This window comes from Symsagittifera roscoffensis, chromosome 1, assembly GCF_963678635.1.
Source record: "Symsagittifera roscoffensis chromosome 1, txSymRosc1.1, whole genome shotgun sequence".
NCBI lineage: Eukaryota > Metazoa > Xenacoelomorpha > Acoela > Convolutidae > Symsagittifera > Symsagittifera roscoffensis.
Window position 1 is genome coordinate 75,990,840 of NC_087062.1, and position 16,948 is coordinate 76,007,787.

Below are 16,948 nucleotides of genomic sequence, written 5' to 3' on the forward strand. Positions count from 1 at the left end.
TATAATCAGTTACAATTTAATACCTCTTAACAGTGTCCAGCATCACGATCCTCAATAATTGTAAATTTGATTGTTTCAACCGCTTTTGGGAAGGAGCTATGACCAATGATGGCTTACGCGATTGTCGGTTTTTCAAAGCAAGGTTGTGCATGATCGAGAGTTGTGTTATATTGAAGTTTTTGGTAGTCAATTGGATTCCAAAAAGATATTTCCCAAACGTGCTCTTAGTGTCGAGAAAACCTAGCTTGAACATTTCTGGACTCGCAGCGGATTAGAAATGGGGGGTTTTTCCAGTCCAACTTCCTAAATGTTTTTCAACTAATGTATTGCTTTTTTGAAGCGAGCTTTACGGTCAGTCCATGTTTTGGGGGGAAATAACACAATTTGATACAAAGTTTCATGCAACTTTTATGCGTTAATTACACAGCAGATGATTTGGCTTTATGCTTTAAGGAAGCGCATTCTTTGAAGCCCGATAGCTAAAATGCATTTGGAAAGCGTGAACATATAAGTCAAGGCGCCCTTACCAAGTGGCTAAAATTAGGGTTGGCCTAGATTTCCAAATTCGAATCCCTTAGTATTCGGTATTTTAAAAGTTGTTCATATTTTCTCTTGGCTAACTTTAGAGCCTTTACTTGAACTTTTTTCGCAGCTGTGTTTAATTTGACCTTCTGTGTTCAAAAACGGTCAACATTTTCACTTCACCACGGGTAGTTGCGAAACCTGCTAGTGGATACCCCACTGAACGAAACCTGCTAGTTTCGTTCACTGGGTTTTTTGGGCAAAAAGGTTCACTAGTCCTTCAAGATGAAAAATTTTTTGTGTTTTAATGGTGAGGGGGACTCATTCATCTCCTGGACTAATTCATTTTCTGACTTGCTCAATTTCTTGAAAAGTCAAATAAAACTACCTTGTAGTTCATCATAGGTACAAAATAATTGTTTCAAATACTTTTATTGAAAAATAAACATGAAATTTTTTTGGGTTCTTGGTTTTTGTGCTAGTTTATGCCGGTTCATTTTCCGTTTTTTTGAAACGCTATTTAAAAAAATTGGTAGGTTATTTTAGCTTACTTTTTAGAGCATGGGTTTTGTTCGAATTGAAACAGTTCTTAATATAACGGAAATTTATAAATGCACCAAGTCTGATTTTGAGTATTTAAAAAAAGTTTTTCTTGTTTTTTTTTTTAAAATATTTGAACAGTTTCCGTTTATGCTATATCGACTTAGTCAACTCATATTGCGTAATTTCAAGGTAAAAAATTTGTCTGTTTGCGAATATATGGAATGTTTTCAGTTTATATGGGTCTTAAAAATTTGTTATGCTTTTGATTCACATAAAATCAAAAGTCATATGTTAATTCGCGCTTCTGGCGAAGAGCTAACGCACCTGCCTAGAAAGACAAAGGTCAATGGTTTCAATCTGGCCAGGACCTGTTTTTTTTAACGGAAAATTTTCCGCGCGTCAAAAATTTTTTTTCGGATTTCGGTTTGATTGCTTTTTTGTCGGTTTAGTTGTCTAAAAGTTTGGCTTTTTTCAATTAAAAAAGTTTCCGTGTATTCCGATTAGGGCAAGTAATTCAGTCTAATTTTTTCCTATATTGTGATCTTTTATGTTCATTACACTAGCAATCAGCGTAGTTTATTAAAACGAACCTTCGTTTTTTTTCTTAGTTAACTCGCTAATAAAAGTGTTCATTAAAAGTGTTCATTTATTTGGAAATTTTACTGTAGCACTGGAAGTTGCATAGTATTTTTTCTTTGCTTTATTTGTGTCTAGTGTTTGTTACCTAATCAGCGTTCGTGGCTGAGGGGTTAGTTTGTGAGACTCATAATCTCTTAGTCGCAGGTTGGAATCCTAGACCTAGCCGTAGTGCTAGAACTTTTTGGAAATTGTTTTCTGTAGAAAGTCAATAAGTTTTCTGTGCATTTACTACAGTGGTAACACCCATGCTTGAAAAGAAATATCCCAGAAGTTCGATTACACTCAGGACCTTTTTTTATCGAAACTGAAAAAGTTTTTGAATTTTTTGGACTTCATGTCTGCTAATTTTTGTTGGCATAGGTATTGCAGAAAGCTGCCGTTTTTTTTTAGCATTTTGAAGTTGCGTTGTAAATTTTTTATGGTGCAGTTATTTTCGTTTCAGGCATCTTTTCTCCTTAGCAATTTTTTTGACAAAAAATAAAAGTTTTTTTTCAATTTTTGATTTGTCTTTTCATTTGCTGGTAATCATAGCCTTTAAGAGTTCTGAACGTAGAGAGTACTCTTTATAGGTCTTGGTAATTTACTTGTTTTTTTTTCAGGAAAAAGTCTTAAAGTTTGTTCACGCTCATTTTGATTTTTGGCGATTTGACTTGTGATTTTTTTTAGTTCACGTCATTTCTTTAATTAAAAGGAAGGCAAACTGCACTATCGAACATTTTTGTATCGCAGTAATTTTTTATAACAATTTTGTTATCGGCTCAGCAGGTTTCGACTCAAAGCTTGTCGCCTTTGTTGCCGCTCGGTAAATGATTTCCAATTTTTTAAAGGCTGTTTATGAACTTCATCCGATACAAACATCAAGTATTTGTTGCTGTAATTTTTCATCTTTTTTCAAATTTTGTTTCCAAGTAACTTTTTCCAACTCAGTTTTTAGGAGTTTTCTGACTTCAGTATTTCTTTTCTACTCACTGTCTTGTAGCGCAACTTGCTTTTGCATCGCAAGTGTTGCGATTTTCCGCTTGGCCTCTGTATTTTATTTTACCTTTTTTTGGCTTGATAGGTTTCGGGCTATATTATATTGGCTGAGTGGCGTCATTTTGTTTCATGTGACGAGCGAATTAAGTGTGTGTATGTGCGTGTTTTTTGGGGTGAGTGGGATATAATAATTTTTCTAATTGTCTTGTCTATAATAAGTCTTTCTTATTGAAGTTTTTTTTTGCTCAAAAGCTCTCTGGTATGGTATTTGCGGCGTTGTTACAGCTTGGTTAGTTTTGTTACGGTGCTCAGTTCATATTTTATTGTCTTGGCTTTTTTGTTTCAAAATTAGCTTCATAATTTTGATATCTATTTTTTTCGACATTTTTGAATTGTTTTTTGACTTACTGGCTCTCTTGTCTTATATCGCAAGTGGTGCGAAGCTCAACTTCTCCGTTTTACTTTTGAAAGCATTTTTTCCATGATATAATTTTTTTATTCCTTGGAAAATATCAATGAGTGTTGGCCAGTTGCCTCTTTAGTGCAGCGCTAAAGCGCTTGTTAGTAGTTCCAAATGTTCAGGATTCGAGTATCTGCTGGCTCTTGATTTCCTGCAATGCATTCATTTATGTCTTACAAACTTTTTTTGGCTTTTTGCTTCTTAGTTATCGAATATAGCGCTGTCCATTCAATTTTTGAAAGGTCTATTTCATCTATGAGAAGAAGATTGTTTACGCAATGAAGTATATAGGAGCATTGCAATGCTTTCTCCAAAAGTATTTAGTTCGAAGCCTCGGGTGTCGGCTTAGTTACCTTTTTTGATTGTCTGATGTGGTGTTTCTATTTGTTGAGAGTTTTCGTAGAGTTTTCGTTTGTGTAGAGAATGTTTTACAGATTTTATTCGATTTTAAGGAAATTTTTTGTTATTTTTTGTCTTCATGACACTGTAACTATAACACTTGAAAATGTATTTGATAGCTCCTTAAATTGGCGGTGACGTTTTCAATCAATCGGCTTTTTCCGGGTTGTGAACATATTTGCCCAAATGATTCGTTACCGAAACTGAGCATTAGAAAGGTTTTGTTTAATTGAACCAGGATTTATAGCCTTTTGTCGATCAAACGTTGTTCTTAGCTATTCGCAAGGGTTAAATTTGCGAAGGGTTAATCGGCCCATGTCATTTAATTGCATTTTGAAAAAATTAAAGAAAGGTTGATTTAGAACCAACAAGTCTTTGAAAACCAAAAACAACCGGTTTTGATGATCAGATAACAATGGTATCTCTCTTTATGTTCTTTAAAAGCTCCTCAATAATTTCTTTAATTTTTGTCATGTTTTTTAGGACAATCGTTTTGATATAACTTCTTCTAATATTAAGTATGCACATAGTGCAAAATTTTACCCAAATCAAATTCATCGCAGCAAAAACAAGCCATTTCAAGGGCCGAGAGATTTATTAGCAGAATTAAAGGCTTTAAATACCTCAATTGAGTTTCTTTTGATTATTTTGGTTGGCTCAGACACATTAGGGTGATTGTGGAAAATGAAAATGCGAACTCATTTGCCAAATTCAAGGCTCAAATTTTGAAATGAATCTCTTCCAAATTTGAGCCTTGATTTTGTTTCATTTCTTAGCTATTCAGAAGAATATGCGAAGGATTTTAAATCTGCCTTGGTTGTTAAATTGCTTTTTTTTGGAAAAGGTTCAAGAAAAAATTATTTAAAACGATCAAGTTAGCTTGGCAGTTTCAGTTCTAAGCTATTCAGAAGAACATGCCTAGGATTTTTAATCTGCCTTGGTTGTTTAATTGCTTTTTTTTGGAAAAGGGTCAAGAAAAAACTATTTAAAATGATCAAGTTAGCTTGGCAGTGAAAACAGTTAAGCTTTGACAGTAAAATTTGAAAAAGCTTAACCAAAAAGCTTAACCAGTAAAATCAAATTCATCGATCAAACACAAGCGATATTAAGGGTGGAAACTAATGTCTGATTTTCAAAAAAAGCACTGTATTGATTGTAGTAAATTTTAAAGCCTCTATAGAGTCATCAACTTTTGTCAAAAAAGAAATGAAATCATTTGAGTAAAATTCGATCCAAATTCTATAAATGTTTTTTCTCCTTTTGATTCAAATCAGAAGTGCAAATTGATTGGTCGAATTTTTTCCCGTAAATCGTACCACTGGTCGTTTTTGCCCATTTTCAGTTGCACTATTACGATTGTTTGTTGACTGTGATCGTTTTTTTATTGCGTTTTTGTTCCGACCTGTGAAAGTGGGGAGCAACTTAGTCTTCACGCAAAATCAGGTATGACAAATGGAATCGTATGGGGTTGGGTGATTTATCATATTAACGACCTGTAAGTCGTTGTCAGAATGACTGTTAAAAACTTCAAGAAAGCATCAGTAGAAAAATTGAAAATAACTTCAGAATAATTTTGAAAACTTCTGACGCAAATACCCATAAAAATTTGTACGTCAAAGGTTATTTTGTTATTTTTTTGCAGTCATGAAACTTAAATTAACGGGAATATTGTTAACAGCTATTTAGTTAGATGGGTGGCGTTTTCAGTCAGTCGGATTTTTTCTGGATTTTACTGTATATAGTGGTCTTTTTTCAACCAAAAAAGATCTCGAGATCGTTGGCAAAATTAATATTAAAAGCTTTTTTGACCTTCATTGAGCTCTGCATTGTTTTGAGTAGCTCAGACACAATAGGGTGATTGCGGAACTTAATAGTTCTTTTCCAAAGTTGTGCCTTGAATTAGTTTCAGTTAACTTTAACGTGGATTGGTAGCTTTTTGTCGATCAGATGTTCTTTGCTGTTTTCGAAAAGTTGCGAAGTGTTCATCTGCCTTGGTTATTTAATGGCGTTTTAGCTAATTTTTTGTGAAAAGTGGATTTTGAACAATTAAGCTAGCTTTTGATAGTATGATAGTAAAAACAGCCTGTTTTGCTGATCAGACAACAAAATTAGTTGAATCTATCTATATCTATCTATCTATACTATATTTAAATGCGAGTGACAGCTATCTCCCATGTTTAAGCATAATAATTTTGAATGTTTAACGAAAGAATTTTTCCATGTTTAAGCTATATCAAATATTGCAATGCTTAAGAAAATTTTTCAATTAGTTTTCGTCAAGGTAATTATTTTTCAGTAATTTTTTCTGTCTGTATACCTGTTTTTTTTTAAATTAATTTGATTGCGAATATTGCCTCCAATTAAGAATGCCCAAATCCTCTATCCATACTATATTTAAATGCGAGTAACAGCTATTTCCCATGTTTAAGCATAATATTTTGCATGTTTAACGAAAGAGTTTTTCCATGTCTAAGCTCTATCATATATTGCAATGCTTAAGAAAATTTTTGAATTAGTTTTCGGCAAGGTCATTAATTTTCAGTAATTTTTTCTTCTGTCTGTGTAGCTGCTTTTTTAATTAATTTCATTATGTCTGTCTACCGTTCTCCTGATTTTTTACTTTCATCTATCAAATCTATAATCTTTTATATATTTAAATGCGGGCTTCACTATCTCGCCATGTTTAAGCTTTTTCAACGTATTTTTTGCATGTTTAACAAATAAATTTTTTACCGTTTAAGCTATATCGTATATTGCAATAGTCAAGTTTTTTTAGATTTTCCTGTTTAAATTAAGTGTTTAACTCATCAAGTTTGTAATTAGCAACCCAATAGTTGGATGTCAGAGTTTTTCCAGGTTTTGCGATTCTGGCCTTCATATATGAATAACCAAATCCTTGTAGTTTTCGAGATATGACGTTTTTTATGATTTTTTCTAAAAGTTTTCAAAAACTTAGATTTTGAAAATTCCATTAAGTTGAAGATCTCAATCCTGTTATTGGAATCTGTGACAGTACTCTCAGCTGCTGCGAATTTTGCCTCTGATTATGGATGCTCAAATCCTTTTAGTTTTCGAGATATGACGTTATTTTAAGATTTTTTTAAAAAAATTTCTCAGAAAACTTCGAAATAAATAAGTTCACTTATTTTGATATTCGCATCTCTGTGGTCAGGCTCTGTCAAAGTACCCTCAGGAGTTGCGAATTTTGCTTCCTAATATGACTGCTCAAATCCTTGAAGTTTTCGAGATATGACGTTTTTATGATTTTCTCCAAAATTTTTAACAAAAACTCAGATGTTAAAAAATTCCAAAAGGCTGAAGATCTCAATCCTGTTATTGGAATATGTCAGGGTACTTTCAGGAGTTGAGATTTTTGCCTCCAAAAATATGACTGCTCAAAACCTTGTAGTTTTCCATATACGACGTTTTTTGTGCTTTTTTCAAAAGTTTTCATAAAATTATATTAATTTTTTTTTTAAGTTTGAACTTTCTAACGTTTAGTTGGGGCAGTCAGTAATCACAGGGCTTACAATTTCGTCTTCCAATTAAGAATTCCCAAACCTTTTTAGTTTAAGAGATAAGACTATTTTGGGATTTTTCTTTGGAAGTTTTCAGAAAACTCAAATTACAAAATAATTCACATAATTCATCAAATAAGACTGCTGAAGTCCTGATAGTTTTCGAAAAGTGAAATTTTTTCGGGTTCTCAGAAATACCTTTTTTAGAAAACTTAAGGTGAAGTTTCAAGATTTGAATTTCGCAACGTTGTAGTTGGGTACTATAAGAGTACTCTTCAAAAGTTGCAAATCTTGCGTCCAAATGCGACTACCCAATTCCTTTTAGTTTCCAATATGTAACGTTTCTTAGTTCATTATAAGTTTTTCGAAGAATTTATATAAAACTTCCTGGTTTAATATTCATGGTTCTCCAAAATTTGTATAAAAAACTTGAATAAAAAATTTTGCAAAATTTGTAATTACGAATCTTGTAATTGGGTGCTGTCAGAGTACACTCAAAGAATGCAGATCTTTTTTCCAATATATGGGGTTTTTTATTAGTACCGGAGGTGCGTTACACGCTAGTCAGCATTATTTGAATTAACATTTTTTGGACTAATCAAAACACTCATTTTGATAGAATTTATACTTATAAGGACTATGCAAATTTCGCAAATTTAAACCCAAATCAGAGTCATCGACCCAAAACTAAGCCACATAAAGGGTGGAAGTGAAGGTCTGATTTTCAAAATATGGACTAGAATGATTCTGGTAAGTTTTAAAGCGACTTTTTCAAAAGTCAACTCACTTCAATTAAATTCCGATCAAATTTCTATAATTAAATTTTCTCCTGTTAATTTAAATCAGAAGTGCAAATTGGTTGGTCTAATATTTTACGACAATCGAACCACTGGTTTTTTGGTTGCCGATTTTCAGTTGCACCATTACGAATGTTTGCTGCTGTGATCATTTTCGTCCCGCGTTTTTCGTTCAGACCTCTGAAAGGGGGGGGGGGGGGGGCAACGTAGTCTTCTAGTTGGTTTTTTAAGCAAAATCAGGCAAGAGAATTCGTTATTGCAAGGGGCTAAGTAGTTTGTCATATTAACGCCCTAAAAGCCGTTTTAAGAAAGCTTTAAGAAAGCATCTGAAAAAAAAAGAGGAAACTTTGTTTTAGAATGTAAACAGATATTGTTTACTTTATCCTCGCGAAATTGAATATACACCGAGAGTATATTTGAACACTATTTAGTCTGCTGGTGGCGTGTTAAATCCATGGGATTTTGTCAGTTTTTTTACTTGAAGTGGTCTTTTTGCTACTAAAAAAGGTATCCTGACAGTATCCATCCTAAAATGAATAGCAGAATTAAAAGCCTTAGTTATTAAGCTTCAATTAACTCGATTGAGTTTCTTCGTATTATTTTGTTTGGCTCAGACACAATAGGGCCATTCCGGGATTGAAAATGTGAACTGATTAGCCGAATTCATGTCTCAAAGTTGGAAATACATCACTTCCAAATCTGAGCCATATTATGGGTTTCAGTTTAATTTTAACGTGGATTTGTAGCTTTTTGTCGATGAGATGTTAATAATCTGCGAAGGGTTAATAATCTGTTGTTGTCATTTAATTGCTTTCGATAAAATATTATTTAAAAGGAGCAAGTTAGCTTTGACAGTAAAACCAGCGTGTTTTGATGACCAGACATCAATCTTATGAGAAATTTAAGAAACTGAAGAGAATAAAGATTACATCAATTTTTATTCTCTTCAATTTTTTAGTCTAAGTAAGACACTCATTTTGATACAGTTTTTTCTAATACGGACTGTGCACATTTGGCAAATTTTTTCCCAAAGCAATTTCATCGACACAAAAACAACCCATATTAAGGGCGGAAATTGATGTGTGCATTCCAATAAAAGCATTATTTTGTTTGTGGTAACGTTTTTTGTTTTTTTTTTGTTGACCAATTCCAGTTGCACTTTCACGAATGTTTGTTGGCTGTGATCGTTTTTATCCCGCATTTTTTGTACCGATCGTGTTTGTTTTGCTTTTTCGGGTTTGTTTTGCTTTTTTATTTTTCACGCAAAATCAAGTTCCGACTAAAGCAATCCAGCAGGCTTATAATGCTAAATTTATAATTCAAGTTAAGCAGTAAAAATTTATTTTTGCTCTTCTAAAATTAGTTTTGGAATTGTCTGTTAACGCTTTCGTGGGAATGAAACTTAAGAAAAAAATTTTCGAATTGGTTTTGTGATTTTTGTTTGTAATAGGAAAAACTATTCTCATATGTACCTAATTTGCTATTGCTATTGAAGCTCCAGCCTTTCATTCAGATTCGCTCATTACACTACGACTAGAAAACGACGCAATTGGAAAAAAAACTTTTATTTTGGTTAATGTTACTGTGGTCGGAACTCTGTGCTACTTGCTCAACAACCGGCCATCCTCATTGGAATTAGATGTTTGTTATGACGTTTTTCGTCCGAGGACCATGTGAACGCTCCCCTTTTGGTTTATGGGGGGCCCTTGCTTGACAATTTATTTTGGGATAGTGGACTGCGTTTTAGTTTGAGTTGAATTTATTGAAATAGAAGCATATCAACCTATTTATTGAAATTATGCATGAAAATTCGGCCCGGTGTCATTTCAAAAGCCAAGTTTTCTAGTTGTACAGTAAAGATAAGATAGATTATTTAGGTTCTTGACTGTAGATTTGAGGAGCAGGGCGTTCGACTTATCACAAAATCACAAGATGGTAGGAAAGTAATTATCACAAATTATCGTATATTGTAAGCTGGTATTTTCAATATGGGGACGTTTGATTTAAATAGTTTGCAAATAGTGCATCAGTGAGGTTCAACTATTGGACCGAGACAGAATCTCGTAACATTCAGCTTGAACTATGTTCAATAAAGCATTCAATACGATATGCATAATATAAAATAGTTGAGTTGAATAGCTCTGTCGTTGTGTCAGTACTGAATTGAAATTAGAGCATACATTCGAGTATGTCTCTCCGATCTTTAATGGTTTATCGCTTCATAGAGGACAACAAACATGAAGGCAGGAATCTTTCACTCAGTCTACTTTTTTCGCGGCGTTATCCTTCAGTGGAACGTCGGAGCTTCCTTACAATGGGGCAAGGTAGAAGATTGATAGATGGGTTAACCGAAAAACGCATTGTCAGAAAAAAGATGGACAAATCATTTTTTGACGAGACTAAGAAGAACATTGTGAATTATTCAAACCCATATAGTGACCCAAAAATCAATTTTGGTTGAATTTTTTTCGATCAAAACTTTTAAGTAATGATCAGATTCAATCTAGAATTTACATGGCAGTGCTCGTTCTCTTTGCTTTTATTTCATCAGAACAGATGTTCATTAAAGATCCATCTATCATTCTTGGTACTGGTAAAAGACTACGTAAAAATGCCCCTGGAGTACGAATACTTCGGAAGTCGCATTCTGGATGTTATCCTTAATGACTCTGACAGGTTTGTGCTGAAGTCTAAATTGGAGATCAATCGGTTAAATGCACCGATCTACGAAGTGCCCCTGGACGAAGTGTGTGTGGGCGCGGTGCTATGGCCTGTCGTAATTATACAACAAGGAGATCTATTGGCGTGCTCTGTTCCGCTCATAGACCGAAAGATTGGTGAGATACTAATATTTGGTCGCTTTCAATTATTTTTTAGTTATCTGTTAACTGAGAATGATAGACGTTATTCGTATATTAATTTAATCAGATATTAATCGTGGGGAGTTTAATCAGATAGTAATTTTTCGCTATTTCCTTTTTTGATTTTCTTGATATAGATAAAAGGCTATTATGAACAAGGAGAGCCGGTTACTGTGCAATGGAATGCTCCTGCCAGTCTTAAAAGAACAAAAAAAAACGTTTTTCCAAATTAGTGTCGTTTTTTTCTGCGTGGCGTGATAAAAACATCTAAACGAAAAAGTAGAGCTTAGGCATATTCGACAGTTGTAGTAAACTAGGAAAATTGGAAAACAGTTTCTGTACAAAAATAACTTGGAAAACGAAAAAAAAAAGTCTTGGATTCTCAAAATGCTAAAAACTTCAAAAACCAATATTAATTGAGTATGACCAAGTTTTCAAGGCTTAAATCGAGCATAAATAAGCTATTGTAAGCCTGAACGCTCACCTTATTAGCTCAAAGTTAAATCAAAAATTTCCAACAGATTTTTCTCGACAGGGCTTCAGTATGATCATATCACTCGACACATTCCGATGGTTATTTGTGGTACCTAATTTTGCGTAGAAAACAAAAAACTAAAACCTACCCGAATACAAAGTTCCTCCCCACTTTCAGTGGTCGGAACAACAATATAGAAAAAATCACGCGCACATCGTGAGTTAATCCTAGAGGCCAGATTTTCAAAAGTCCTTTTTTTTAAAAATTTGCATACGGTCCTACCGACGGCAGATCCTTCGTCAGGAAGTGGTTTCGTCAATTTCGTCGAAGTCGTTCCCTTCATGAAGATGCGGATAAATTTAGGAACCCTTCAACTGGGTCGAAGTGGGGTTCGATACCGCGACCATTTAGTGAAAAACCAAGCGCTGAATCCACTCAGCCACGGCCTCTTTTTCGAAACGACCTAGAAGATTTCCCGTACTCTCCAAGAAATAGTTTTTTCATTGGCAACATTTTGCTAAAATTTCCGGTGCCGCAGTTTAATTGCTGAGAAAAAAAAACAGCCCCAAAGTGACATTTTAGAACATAGTGGCCGAATAATGTCTCGTTTTTTTGGAAGCGTGCTTCCCTCTCTTTAATTTATTGTAATTTTGTTGCCGACGGCGCCTATAGACATATTTTTGGGTCAGACGATTAAAAACGATTGTCATCAGCAGGTATCAAAGGGTCCCAGTAGGTGTTCAGAGTCTCAAATCCCCGTTGAGAGGCGCGTTCCGCTCCCCCATAAATCCGCTACTATTTAGATTGATTTTTTTGTTTATAATGAAAAACTTTGTTTAGAGTCTGCAAATGAATCTTATTTTTTGCCATCTGTGGTTGCGGCGTACGAACTGCTCACTTCAATTATGTCATTCGTTGCTCCTTTCGCTGCCGACAAAGCAACCTTGTCAAGTAAGCTGGATAACGAAGTGTCTTCCTTTCTTAGTCAGAACTGTCCCTTTGGAACACCTTCTTCGACCAACATTCCACTGAGTCTCAAAATCGACCAGTTTGTATATCCTTCCCATCTAAACGCGAAAACTAAAAAAAGCCCTATCTTAGACGAAAAAATGGCAGCTTGGCGACCCTTTGTGACATCTGGTAAAAACACAGTTGTATTCACTTTAGTTGAGAAGTACAATGCTGAAATGCACAGCGAAGTTTGCGATGGCAACGGTCAGGGGATCGTCTCGGGTTCGCTTAATGCAATTTGTGATCTTAATGGAATCTTGCCTGAAATCGAGTTCGAACTGAAAAGCAGCAAGTCTATTTTTGAGTCGGTTTTAGTTCACACGAGTGTGAAACAACACGAGAGCTTCTTGAACAATGAAATTAAGTTCAATGTGTGTCCGCCAGTTGAAACCTTTACAGTTGTGAACTATAACTTACCCGAAATTTTAGTAACATCAAATCCCCTAATTAAGTGCAACTATACAGTTAAGTGGGCTGCAAGGGATCGAGGTGCGAGAATCAAATTCGAAGTAGTTAGTGTTAATCCCGTGATGCAATCTGCCAAATTGGAGTTTCTTGAAGTCCAGTTTCCTTTCGCGAATATGGAGACCTTTGTCCGAGAAGTGAATAACGTCAAATTATCTTGTGGTAAATATCACAAAATTTTACCCCATCATATTTCAGCCTCCTTTCACTGATATCTGAACGTCATAATTGTTTCCTGACGTTGCTTCTCTATCATATCCTGGGGGTGACCCGTTAGATGAAAATTGGTCCAAAGTTACTTTTGCATGGCTCATATAATATGCACATTATCGCTCCGCGTATATTTAAGGTGGTTTTTGTACATTCACTCATTTTTCTTCCCCTTATCAGCTGTATCACGCATATCACTTTTTTGTGTGTTTAACCAGGCAGCTATGTGATCAGCAAAAAAGCGAAGCGCTTCATCTGGACTATAGGAAGGGTTCCCTCTATAACTCCATCGAAACCATGTGTGTGCAGCTTCTTTATTCGGTTTTCATCTAGAGCTTCACAGGGTTCAACTTTTGACTCTCAATCCATGCTTTCGGAATCTTTATTGGACGAGAGTTTGGTCAGCAATTTCGACAACGAAAAGTTGTCCAATATTTACGCACAAGTTGCTTTCAAGGTACGTTCAGATCGATTTTTTAATGACCCACTTTTATCAAAAGCTTATGGCATAGCGTCGATGAACGTAGTTCAGACTCTTATATAGGTAGAATGATTTTTTTTTTCAGGAAAATTCTTAAAATTTGTTCAGGCTCAAAATTTACTTTTTCACGGTTTGACTTTTAATTTTTTTTTAATTTAGTTCATTGTTTTGTTAAGAGGAAGGCAAACTCCACTGTCGAACAGCAAAAGTTACAAGGGCACGAAAAATGTGATCGACTTCTACTTTTCGAAAATGGAATTTCATTTTCAGATTTCTCAGCGATATAATCGTCTGACTTAATTATCCAGCTTTCTCGAATTGGGTTAATTTTATCAAACCAGTGCAAATCATAATTTGTTCCCGAACTTCAAAGAGCTTTAAGAGCGTCAATTTTTTCGAAATTCGTAAATTGAGGTTCTTCAAAGAATAAGTCAGCGTTTTTCTCTGGTAACTTGCGTTCATTGACTCTTTTCCAACTATATGTTGGCTATTTCATTTTTCTATAAATAATCCGCTGAAAAAAAACTTGGGACAGCGGGATCGGACCCACTACCAGCCTCTTCATAGTCAGGAACTTTTCCACAAAACCAGTCTGCTTGTTACCTCTAAGTTTCATGCATGTTTTGCCAATATGCAGCAGTCAGTGGTGAATGCGCGTCAATTGAGCGGATACAGGTCATGCAGTTAAAATACGGCACATCTTTGCACAAGATTGTTGAGTGAAAGTGAGATGCGCGAATTACATAAGAGAAAATGACTTGTACTATCCATATTGGGTGGCTGCACTTTGCAAAAACAAGCAAAAGAGATGGCGAAAAGGTGCACTAAAATTTCAAAAACTACATAAATAACTGGCATACAGGTGGAAAAACGGCAATGATCTCTTGGAGACCAAAGTATTTGCAGAGTTTTTGATAATTTCAGAATTTAACACTTTTCTATTGACATCTTTCTGCAAAATTTAACCCAGATTGACAAAAACAAAATCAAAAAGTATCTTTTCGCCACTAGAAATTCTAGAAATTAAAAGTCAAGTCAATCAAGTTAAGTAGAAGTGCTTTGAAAAAAACTTCTGTCCTCTGATTCAGAGTCTAATGTCCTTCTCGCATAGAGCCTTGATGTCGTCAAACACTGGCAACGAGAAAAAGCGGATACAACAAATGCTACAAAATTGCCACTGTTAAAATGCTAAGCAGAAAAACTGCCAACCATTTTTGAGATTAAACTATGTAAGTTGATTGTGAAAAAAGTAAACTCGTAAGTAAAACAGGGGCGGATTTAGGGGAGGGCGTCCCCCCGTCAAAGATTCGACACCCTCTCCAACCAAAGGGTTCCCTTTTTGGTATTATTTTGGGCCATCCATTTTTGGCCGACCAAAGATTTTCCTCAAAATTTTTCTCAAAAGGCGCTTTTTAAGCGAATTCACACTAATTTTGAAAGCGAGCGCACACCAAAAAAACGGCAATTTTTCGGTCAAAGTTTTCCAGAAAGTGCCCAAAAACGGCATTTTTGACCATAGGACAAATTTTGTCTACATATAGTCTTTATATTGCTCTGGGAGCGCTCGAAAAAACTATTTGATCGACCAGAAAAAAAATTGACAAATTAACGTCCGTCTGTTTTTTTTGTCGGCTTAGTTGTCGTAGCATGGCAACTACTTTAAATCGGCTTTTCTTTTAAATTCCTGAATGCCATTTCTTAAAGCCTCGTTGGTGAAGTAATTGAGTTACAAGATGTTTTTGAACACATTTTGTTAGCTCAGAGGGTGCTGCTTTAATACCGCTTTGTTTGTATGCGATTAAAATTTTCAGTTTGCTTGTTCAAATGTTTTATTAAAAATAGAATTTTAATTAAGACAAAGATATGAAAGTTATGATAGAACCAGCTGTTCTCGACAATTTTCAATAAAAATCGACCTCACGGCTTTCGTTTCAATTTCTGTCTGCTCTTTTGTCATGCTATGTTCCTGTTGTGTCGCAAGTTGTGCGAAGCTCAGCTTCACCTCTGTGTAAAATTTGATCATGTTCAGTTTTGATTTTTCGCGGTTTGACTTTTGATTTTTTTCAAGTTCACATCAATTTTGATTGTGTAAAACCAAACAAAATCCACTATCGAACAGCTAAAGATTGAAGGTCGGGAAACACGTGCTTGACTTATAATTTCAAAAGTGGCTTTTAAGTTTCAGATTTCTCAGCAAATAAAAGTTTTACGTATTGATTAAGCTTACTGTAATTTTATCATAAATTGTTCTAATTTTATCAGAGCTTTAAAGTACTTCATAGGCTCAGACGCTTCTATTGCGTCGAATAATGGGTGAAAACTTTCATAGTCGTGTGCGTTTCGGAGGAAGGGGACTTGGAAACTTTTTCAAAAAAAGTTTCATAATTCAACGTTTTTTATGAAAACATTTTTTTGGTTCAACCGGTGTCTGCTCAAATAGTATCGGTCGGCTTATATGGCGCTTCATAAATTACGCTTCATAAGTTTTTTTGTGACTGTAAGTTAACACTGGCAGTTGACTTACTTGGCATATTTTCCTGAAAATGAAGTTAATAAAGACTAATTAATCATGGCTCTACTATGTTTGTATTGTATCGCAGGTGGTGCGAAGGGAGGCGGAGCAATAAGCAGAATGGTCTAAGCAAAATGGGTCCAAGAGCAGAAAAACAAAAAAAATATTAACTTATACTGATTAATACGAGCAAATTGATAAAAACAAAATTGTCAATAATACCAAGAAAATGATAAAACTTCTTGAATTGAATACTTTTATCAAGTTTTTTTTTCATCGAATTATAAGAAAATCTCGTTTAAATTATTTAAAATATGCTTAAAATATTAGTTGCTTTGGTAATATTGACTATTATTATACTTAATTTACCGATCAGCTCATAAACGTTAATGTTTTTCTGCTCTTAGACCCTTCTGCTTATTGACTGGTAGCAGTGCGAAGCTATAAGTTGGTAAAGTGCAGCATGAATTGACTGAAATGTCTTTGATATTGTTTGCCTCTTATTAATGAGCAAGGTAACTCTTTACTTTCGCAGATAAACAATTTCTCAGTCAGTGATGCTGTGGTTCAAAGAGTGAACCTACTCACAGAGGGAAACAACTCCAAGAAACTGAAGTTCGACTTCAACTCCACCGTATCTTCGGGAGACGTCAAGGTTTGGAACTCCTCCGGTGCAGTTCCCCCGCTGTGCCAAATTCCAGAACTGGACCCGCCTCAATCCAGGAGTGGATCACTACTGAATATGTAGATGTATATCTTTTAGCAGCTATAGTTTGGTCATTTATTATTTATAAATCAAAGATTTTTATTTTCACATGTTGAGCTTTAATAGCGCCAATATGAATGAGTGTTGATCAACGTGGTGAGGTTTTAGTTTTCGAATTTCTTCCGACAGTATAAATCAATTTTTGTCCATTTTTTGTTTTTGTGATTTGGCCTCAGTTTTCAAATTGATTTTCAGAATAATGCTCCCTAAGCTAGTCTTTTTTTATCTTTCATTTACAGCAATCTGATGGCTCTTCAATGCTCTAGTGTTTTTTTTTGCTTTCAGTAATTTCGTTTTGTCATGTTGTTTGTTGA

At 34.7% G+C, this 16,948-nt stretch overlaps 1 protein-coding gene across 1 annotated transcript; it reads left to right on the top strand.

Moving 5' to 3' along the window:
• The first annotated feature begins 9,897 nt into the window (after positions 1-9,897).
• LOC134857041 (AP-5 complex subunit mu-1-like) lies at positions 9,898-16,786 on the top strand. The gene is made up of 5 exons (XM_063873378.1): positions 9,898-10,177; positions 10,454-10,690; positions 12,030-12,827; positions 13,094-13,332; positions 16,404-16,786. Exons 1-5 carry the CDS (start codon positions 10,042-10,044, stop codon positions 16,614-16,616), a joined length of 1,623 nt encoding a protein of 540 aa, XP_063729448.1. The 5' UTR covers positions 9,898-10,041; the 3' UTR covers positions 16,617-16,786.
• Positions 16,787-16,948: the final 162 nt, after the last annotated feature.

What these genes read in the sequence shown, in the direction of transcription:
- LOC134857041 (XM_063873378.1), top strand. Translation starts at nt 10,042, where the DNA reads ATGTCTCTCCGATCTTTAATGGTTTATCGCTTCATAGAGGACAACAAA. An exon ending in CTTCCTTACAATGGGGCAAG is followed by an intron (nt 10,178 to 10,453) that starts GTAGAAGATTGA and finishes TACTGGTAAAAG; the next exon opens with ACTACGTAAAAATGCCCCTG. An exon ending in ACGCACAAGTTGCTTTCAAG is followed by an intron (nt 13,333 to 16,403) that starts GTACGTTCAGAT and finishes TTACTTTCGCAG; the next exon opens with ATAAACAATTTCTCAGTCAG.